Raw genomic sequence first — 9,259 nt, 5'->3', positions numbered from 1 at the left:
GCAGGCAGGCAGGCAGGCAGGTACGGAGGTACGGATGGATGGAGGGAGAGAGGGAGGGAGGGAGGGAGGGAGAGAGGTAGGTTAGTAACATGTAGTTCGTGTGGCATAAATGATATTTATGAAGTGAGTTAGGGATGGATCATTGTCAAATTTGACAGATAGATTTGTTATCATCTCTGTTAGAACTGTTTCACTAATGACATCAGTTTCTGTAAAACTTAGTATGGTTCCACAATGCAAAATTCCCCTGGCCGCCATGTTGAAGGAGTTCTCGGCAATGTGCATATGTTCATCAACTTGTCGTTATCCAATAACTAAGCAACGGAAAATTTAATCAGAAATTATGTGATTTAAGTAAGACAACTCGTCAAAATTTCCCTGTATCTTACAAAAATTAAATGCAAGAAGATCATTTATGCTAAACTACACATGAAAAGTACATTTGCTTGCATTGATTTTGTCTGCTTTTTAGGTCCATGAAGTACTGGTGTCTCGACTTCCATAAAAACAGTAACCTGATTGACGAAGCTATCCAAATATTTTGAAACACCCCTTCCCGAAAATGAAGTGACAATTAGAGAAGTACAAGGATTGTCGCCACTGTCGGGCAAATTGCAATTTGCGACGGAAAGTCTCTAAGTTGTCCCTGTATAAATTCGAAACAACGGACAAAAAGTTGTTGTTGTGACGGAACATTTCCTCTTGATGACAGTACAGAACAGAAAACGTTGAATCTTCACGTCAGTTCTTGTACTTGAGACTCACTCCACTGTCAATACTAAATTGTAATGTTTGCCCAACGTCTCCATTTGTGCTACCTATAGAAAATGTTACTGCGTTAGAACGATTCTGTAAAGCCATTTCAAATGTATATAAAAGCATAATTCTGGAACTCTACAAAATCACACGAAAACAACAAAACAACGGCACGTTTCTAAAAGTTTATGGATAAAACTTGAGGGTGGTATACAAGGCTATATTGTTATTAAATATTTGTAATAAGTGAAATAAGAGTGTGCTGCAACATAAGAGAAGACCATCGGTAAATAATAAAAATATTGTGCTACGTATCAAAATTGTCGGTGAAAACAGATTAGTGTTGATGAGTTGATTGGGCTGGGTGATGAGTTGACATGCCCTCGTGGGTGGGAGAGTTGATGAGTTGATTGGGCTGGGTGATGAGGAGTTGACATGCCCTCGTGGGTGGGAGAGCTGATGAGTTGATTGGGCTGGGTGATGAGGAGTTGACATGTCCTCGTGGGTGGGAGAGTTGATGAGTTGATTGGGCTGGGTGATGAGGAGTTGACATGCCCTCGTGGGTGGGAGAGTTGATGAGTTGATTGGGCTGGGTGATGAGGAGTTGACATGCCCTCGTGGGTGGGAGAGTTGATGAGTTGATTGGGCTGGGTGATGAGGAGTTGACATGCCCTCGTGGGTGGGAGAGTTGATGAGTTGATTGGGCTGGGTGATGAGGAGTTGACATGCCCTCGTGGGTGGGAGAGTTGATGAGTTGATTGGGCTGGGTGATGAGGAGTTGACATGCCCTCGTGGGTGGGAGAGTTGATGAGTTGATTGGGCTGGGTGATGAGGAGTTGACATGTCCTCGTGAGTGGGAGAGTTGATGAGTTGATTGGGCTGGGTGATGAGGAGTTGACATGTCCTCGTGGGTGGGAGAGTTGATGAGTTGATTGGGCTGGGTGATGAGGAGTTGACATGCCCTCGTGGGTGGGAGAGTTGATGAGTTGATTGGGCTGGGTGATGAGGAGTTGACATGCCCTCGTGGGTGGGAGAGCTGATGAGTTGATTGGGCTGGGTGATGAGGAGTTGACATGTCCTCGTGGGTGGGAGAGTTGATGAGTTGATTGGGCTGGGTGATGAGGAGTTGACATGCCCTCGTGGGTGGGAGAGCTGATGAGTTGATTGGGCTGGGTGATGAGGAGTTGACATGCCCTCGTGGGTGGGAGAGTTGATGAGTTGATTGGGCTGGGTGATGAGGAGTTGACATGCCCTCGTGGGTGGGAGAGTTGATGAGTTGATTGGGCTGGGTGATGAGGAGTTGACATGCCCTCGTGGGTGGGAGAGTTGATGAGTTGATTGGGCTGGGTGATGAGGAGTTGACATGCCCTCGTGGGTGGGAGAGTTGATGAGCACTTGATGACATAAGTGAGTTGATTATGCCATTATAGGTGCAAGAGAGTTGATTGAGCTCTGGTGAGTGTAAGAAGGTTGAGGTTGCTCATGAAGCTTTGCATGAGTTGATAGTACCTGGGGTCAGAGAGTTCACAGGGCCCTTATGAGTGAGAGGGATTTGAAAGTACCCATGGGTTTGGAAGGGAGTTGATGTGCCCTGGAAGGCGTGAAAGAGAAGATGGTGCTCTGTGAACTGGAGATTATGTTCCCTGAGGAAGTCAGGGAGATGATCGTGCCCTCATGAGAGAGAGTTGAAAGTTCCCTTGGAGGGAGTTGATGTGCCCTTGAGGGGAGTATATGGTGCCCTGTTTACGTGTGATTATCGATCTCTTATGAGATTGAGAGGGATTTGAAAGTACCCATGGGTTTGGAAGGGAGTTGATGTGCCCTGGAAGGCGTGAAAGAGTAGATGGTGCTCTGTGAACTGGAGATTATGTTCCCTGAGGAAGTCAGGGAGATGATAGTGCCCTCATGAGAGAGAGTTGAAAGTTCCCTTCGAGGGAGTTGATGTGCCCTTGAGGGGAGTGTATGGTGCCCTGTTTACATGTGATTATGTTCCCAAGGGAGATGATCGATCTCTTATGAGAGGGAGAGGGATTTGAAAGTACCCATGGGTTTGGGAGGGAGTTGATGTGCCCTGGAAGGCGTGAAAGAGTAGATGGTGCCCAGTGTACTTGAGATTATGTTTCCTTGAGGACGTCAGGAAGATGATAGTGCCCTTATGAGAGGGAGAGGGTTGATGTTCCCTTGGCTTTGTTAGGAAGTTGATGTGCCCTTGAATGTGTGAGGGGTTTTGACAGAGGTTTATGGTGTCTTTCAGGATGTGAGGAAATTGATGAGCCCTCACAACTTGTAGGGAGTTGTTGATATCCTGGAGAGTGAAAGGAAATCACTGATGTTTTTGTGTGTAAGGGAGGTAATTAATATTTTACAGATCCTGATGTGTCAACTTGCACAAATAGTGTTGTTGCTTCCACCATTCCCCATGGTGGAGTTTGAACTCATGATTTTTTTAATTCAAAACTCTGTGAAATATGTGTTATAATTTAAAACAGGAGCAGTGATTAACATGGTGCTGATGAGATGCAAGTCAAGAAATATATTTTCAGATTATGCATATTTTAACATGTTTGATCAAGTTAGAATCTGTCAGTACCTACAAGAACATACTGAAAAGTAATGTATCATCTGCACGTCCCAGATTAGCCCAATTTTAGAGACGTGGTCTGACAATTCACAAGTTCTGCTTGTGGTTTTGAGGTAACATCAAGTATCTTTTCACCTTCCCTTCAGGAGGCCTGCCATACAAACGGTGAGCAAATCAACAAACAGGCAAAAAGTCTGCCACTGAGAAGTACAGTGGAAACTGTCTAAACCGGCACTCACCGGGACTGAAGAAATCATCCATTTTCAAGATTAGACTCATTGTTATGAAAAACATATTGGCCAAAGCCTGTTCTTCTCTCCACACCACCATCTTTGACAATATTTATGCCGTTTCGGGTTTCTATGACTGCAACCTTTCTCAAGTGATATTTGTAGCTGAGTTTTCTTTCCCATTTCAGTTTTCAATTACATAGCATTTTTTTCGGTTTTAGAGGATATTGTTGCAGTTTGGGAAGTTTGTTTTTTCTATTTTGGAGATTTTTGTTTGGTGGTGTTTTTGAGTCCAGTTTTGATGATTTGTTCACTGTTTGTATGGTAGGTGTGTACAGGTTTTCCTCCAATGTAAAGCTAATATTCTGTGGTGTAAGTGTAACTAACTGTAACTTTGGCTCAAACCAAATCAAGTTAATCATGAAAACTGACATATATTATTTTTCAAATAATGAGGCCTGATTGTATATGATTGTTATATGTTAAGAAGGCTGCCTTTATGTAAATAAACTGTGTTGCAAGTGAGCTACAGGTGTACTGTGTTAATTACAAACGGAATCATGCATACAGCAAAGACACTGGCTGAGAGGATTCTGAGACGATTCCAGATTTTCAACTCCCTGTACTCCACCTCCTACTAGCCTACCGTATTATTCGGATACCTGTTTTGCTAATAATATATATCCACACATATATATGTTCACAAAAGAACCACGTCCCTATTGCCCTCTTGTAAAGCATTGCAAAACAAAACGATGATGTTATATGGAATGTTGACCTACACTTCCATCATATACAGAAATTGATAAACTCCAGGGCATAGAGTTGCAAAGTTAAAGGGTGCACCTACTAAGTGCATTGTCATTTAATGTTATTTAATTATATAATGGGACAACGGCCGCTTTGTTTTTTCAAATACTGTTGGCCTGTCTGCTGTCAAGTTTTCCACAGTGCTTTGGGTTCGGCTATGGACCGACAGGTTATCTACCTCAAACAACACACCATCTCTCACTTTCCCTCTCCCCCACATCGTGTAGGTGTGCCAGGACACCTGTGTCATCAGGCAAACTGTGAACTTGTTGCTAATTTATTAGCAGTTTGATGGTTTTTCATTCACAGTTTGTCCTTGTAGTGTCTATCATTGTGTATGGTGCTTCACTTTCCAGTTGTCATTCATTACTCATGTGTTGAACATGAATCAAAATTGTTTTTATGCCTTGCTGTGTGTTCAGCGCAAAGCGAGGGATATAGTAGTGTTTAGGTGATCCTTACATAATTTTCACTTTGAAGATTTCTCCATGTTAAACTGCCTGTTAAGCTTGTGAGTGAAATATCTCAAGAACAGTTCACAGTATTCTCTTCATAGACTTTCAAGATTTCCCCTGAATGATTTTTAAAAAGCATTTTCTTTATAACTATTTTAGACACTAAGACATTCATGTCAAGGTCTAGATCTGAAGTGTTGCGCTGCACTCATAACGCATGCGCAGTGAATAGGTTCGCGGAGCTTGAAACAGTATGCATGCATCTCTGAACACATTCTCAAGAACCCTGAACACTCAATTCGATGGGAGGACACTAGGATACTATCTACCAACAACAACAACTGGCGCCAAAGGAAACTGCAAGAGGCCATCGAGATCCGGAGACAGAAACCAGCCATCAACCGCGACCAAGGAGTGTACCTACCAAGTGCCTGGGACTTATTGATAAATTAATCTCATCTACCTGTGTACATTCTATCTATGTAATTCATGTATAGCCAATCTACCCGAGTACATCCTTACCTACTTGTGTTTGTACATCACCAACCCTCATGTAAACATGCTCACCCCCTATCGTGTGTTATGTACATCATCCTATCATGCGTAATGTATCACCATTGGCTTCCATCCTTATCCCCAATCATGTACATTGTCCTTACCCCGTATCTGTGTTATGTAAACATATCCAATCAACTGTAATGCATTACCATTGGCTTCCATCATTGTTATCTTAACTATCGGCTTCCTATCAGTGCTTGTTTATACTAGCTTTCGTTAACTCATTCCACTTGTTACTTTGTTATTGTTTTACCTGTACATATAAATACACCTCTGTATCCCTTTCTCAATCACCTGATGAAGGAGTAAGCATTAACTCCGAAACGTTGTGTTCTCTCATAAAGAAGTTGATATCCATAAAAATCTTCATTCTTATGTATTTTCACTTCTAAATGACATTCAAAGACCTCCCTTGGCTTGGTATTTTATCCAAACAGGTGTGTACGCTGTGATGTTGAGCACCCATCACAACTCACTTTCACTTTTTAAATTGAGTAACTAATTAAACTTGGCAACACAAATGATGAAGATGTAAGAGTTCTTACAAACATTTTTGTTACAGGTCACATGCAACCCAAAAATCAAACATAATCAAAAAACTCAGTTATCACTTGTTCGTGATATATAAAATGCTTCAGTTTGTCATCCGTGAAACGATTTTGAATTACTTTCTATTTCACGCAGACCATTTTATCTACCAGGCAATTTGGTCAAATATTTATGACACTTGTGTTCGAGATTGTAGTTCTTTGATGTTGTTGTTGTGTGTAGATGCTTATTATGTCTATTTTAATGTGACGGAGACCTGGAATGAAAACGAAAATTTCCTTTACATGGACACTGAAGTATTATCATATCTTATTTTATCTTATCTTACCCATAAGGGGAATCGAACCAATAGGCTACTACAACACCGCCCTACAAATAATTTCAAGAAATGAGTTGTAATCATATCTTATTGGGGCAGTATTTTAGGGTATTTCATCGCTTTAGAGACGCAACACGTTTTATGTACCTCTCCATAGACCCACCTTGCCATGGTTGAGGGGCCACAGGTGTTGCAGGAGTCATAACTTGCTGTGCAGAATTGCGTTCGTCGCACATACGTTCAGTATGAATCAATTCAATAGGTCAAGAGCAGTGCTGTGTGTGTTTTCATCTGAAAACATGGAAACTCCAACGACATTGTTTCGCCTTCTGTACTGACGAATTTCATCAATTTCAATATCTTTTTTGATCAGTTTACCTTGCAGTTCAGCGATTGTTTTCGTCCTGTTTAGTTTGGGCTTGACATTCGGTTAGCCGTTTTCAATATGAGATCAAATTTTGATTGAGTTTCGAGACTATGGATTCTGTTAGGTTAGACGTTGTAGAGGCGATGAATTGTTCAATTAGGCACAGAAGACGAATCACTACTGAGATATCAGACACTGTGTACTCACATTTTCCGTGTCAATTGCCATCTTGATTCAGGGTGGTCTCGACTGAATTATAATCCGATATGTTCACTCCAAATGCACATCCATCTGATTTAATTTATTTCCAAATCACAATCACAGTGTCAAATAATGTCATATTACATATTTATTTTTCATTCCACTCTCCAATAACTTTGTTAATTTTACATGTAAAGCTGATTTGTCTCACAGCTTCCGTAAGGACACCAACACATTCCGCGGACGGAATATAGAATGATTATGATGTATTATTGAAAATGTCATTGTTACCTGTGCGTATGCTCCTTTTCATTGTGACCCGTGGAGGTCCCGGGGTAGAACAGACCTTCAGCAACCCATGCTTGCCATAAAAGGTGACTGACTTGTCGTAAGAGGCGACTAACGGGGTCGGGTGGTGAGACTCGATGACTTGGTTGACACTTGTCATCGGTTCTCAATCGCGCAGATCGACGCCCATGTTGTTGATCGTTGGATTGTCTGGTCCAGACTCGATCATTTACAGACCGCCACCATATAGCTGGAATATTGCTGAGTGCAGCATAAAACTAAACTCACTCACTCCTTTTCATTGTCGTAATATAACGTCAAGATTATGGAATGATGCCATGATCAGTTGCTCTGCAAGAAGAAAAATGCCATTTATTTGTCCAGGGAATAGGTACAACACCTCCTCATTTGTCCATAATCAATTCGTGAACTTGTGCATGTTAAATCAGTGAATGATATTATATCTATCGTAATGTTGTTGGTCAGAATAAGTGTTTTCTTCACGTATACATGTTTGTTTTCATTTTCTTCAGTGATACATGTGCACCACCTTGTAAACTGTACATGGATATTTGATACGTCGGTAAAAATTCCTCCCGTTCCCCTATCCCAAATAATATTCATAAACTGATAGATACTAGAATTATTAGACTCATTAAAATAACAAAAAGCCCCCAAATTAAGTACAATATAGGTTTGAACCACTTAGTGTTACGTCGTTAATGTGCGGAGAAAAGAACGTGGGGGAACGGAAAGTACTTCGTAATGATTAGTTCAGCAACCGGCATTCCGGGAGGGCGTCTTCTCGTTTACCCAGCACCTATTGTTCTAGAGGCCAAATCACTGACGCGGAAAACCGCCAGACAGTAGGTGTCTCTTAAAGTTTGCTCCCCGTGAAATAAGGTCCCCCATAACCGTCGGTACATGGTCTCGGCCATAAGGTATGACAAATATAAAACAATTATCAGGTCATTCGCTTGTTCAGTGCTGTACAAGTAACATGTTTCGACAAATATGTACATGGGCAACATATTCCCTGCTACGTTCAAAATACACATATTCTCTCCGATGATACAACATGAATCAAAATGGACGTGCACGCAGATACTATATCATTACTGTCATTCAGAATTTACACGCTGTTCTCAAAGACGTCACAAAGTTATCTTTGATGCTGACCGTGGCATGTCAGGTTTTCAGGTCATAGTTCCAAGGGGCGGACGTAATTATCCTTCTCTTAGTTGTGAACCTATAGTTCTGGAAAATCAAGTACTGACCGCCCGTACCATTGGGAATGAACCTGACATTCACTTGTTGGCTAGCCATCGTGACTGACTTGATAACCAAAATAAATATCATTTTGTACTGATGATGATTTGGGGAAAGAGTGTTCACTAAATTTATTAAAAATCAGCAACAACAACATATCATTAACCGCAATTCATGAACTGTGAACACCATTCACCTGGATGAGACTAATCAGTGTCACCACCAGCACCAAATTTCATGGTGAGCACTGGAATCACTAACCCCTGTACAGTAAACCTCCTTAATTCCTTATCATAACTTTAGGGTGGTGGATAAGTGAGAATGACCCTCCGGGAGTAAACCTGTCCTCAGTATAGGTTTTAGCAATTAAGCTGGATGAGATACAATCCTACCTCCGTTATGGCCAGGGGCATCCTGCTACAGTTGGTCAGTAATGTAAACTTGTATACGTATGGTAATTACCGTATCATGTATTCAGTGTCTCATAAGCCAGTTTGTGACTTGACGAGCGCTTGTCTTGTCTAAAGTAGCGCTCAGCAACCAAGTTCGCTGAGAGATACAACCCTGCGTAAGCTCCCAGATGCACTCTCCCACAGTCAGTCAGTCAAGTTGTGTGTGACTTTTGTCCATATCGTACGTTTGTCCTTCGGGCTGATACTGACAGGCCTTTCGTGACCACTCGCCAAGTTGCCGTATCCCAAAGAGAGACCTCAGTCGGCTTGTCCCGGATTAGCACGAGATAACCATCCTACAAACTATGTCCTTTAAATCAAAGCGATTACTCGATCTGGGTGACGAGGAAGCCCTTGTTGAGCGTTCGCAACACGTTCATTAGAAAGGAGCGCACGCACAACGTGCCATGCAGCTCACCTGAAT

The 9,259-nt window shown here is 41.9% G+C and overlaps 1 protein-coding gene across 1 annotated transcript; it reads right to left on the bottom strand.

Annotated features, from left to right (window-relative positions):
- Positions 1-1,093: 1,093 nt before the first annotated feature.
- LOC137269986 (rho GTPase-activating protein 17-like) lies at positions 1,094-2,161 on the bottom strand. The gene has a single exon (XM_067803817.1). It carries the CDS (start codon positions 2,159-2,161, stop codon positions 1,094-1,096), a length of 1,068 nt encoding a protein of 355 aa, XP_067659918.1.
- Positions 2,162-9,259: the final 7,098 nt, after the last annotated feature.

This window comes from Haliotis asinina, unplaced genomic scaffold (assembly GCF_037392515.1).
Source record: "Haliotis asinina isolate JCU_RB_2024 unplaced genomic scaffold, JCU_Hal_asi_v2 scaffold_24, whole genome shotgun sequence".
NCBI classification, from domain to species: domain Eukaryota; kingdom Metazoa; phylum Mollusca; class Gastropoda; order Lepetellida; family Haliotidae; genus Haliotis; species Haliotis asinina.
Note: the sequence above shows the minus strand (reverse complement) of the source record. Positions and strands in the feature narration are given on the sequence as shown.

Excerpts from the sequence above, each read along its gene's own strand:
- LOC137269986 (XM_067803817.1), bottom strand. The coding sequence starts at position 2,161 with ATGTCATCAAGTGCTCATCAACTCTCCCACCCACGAGGGCATGTCAAC.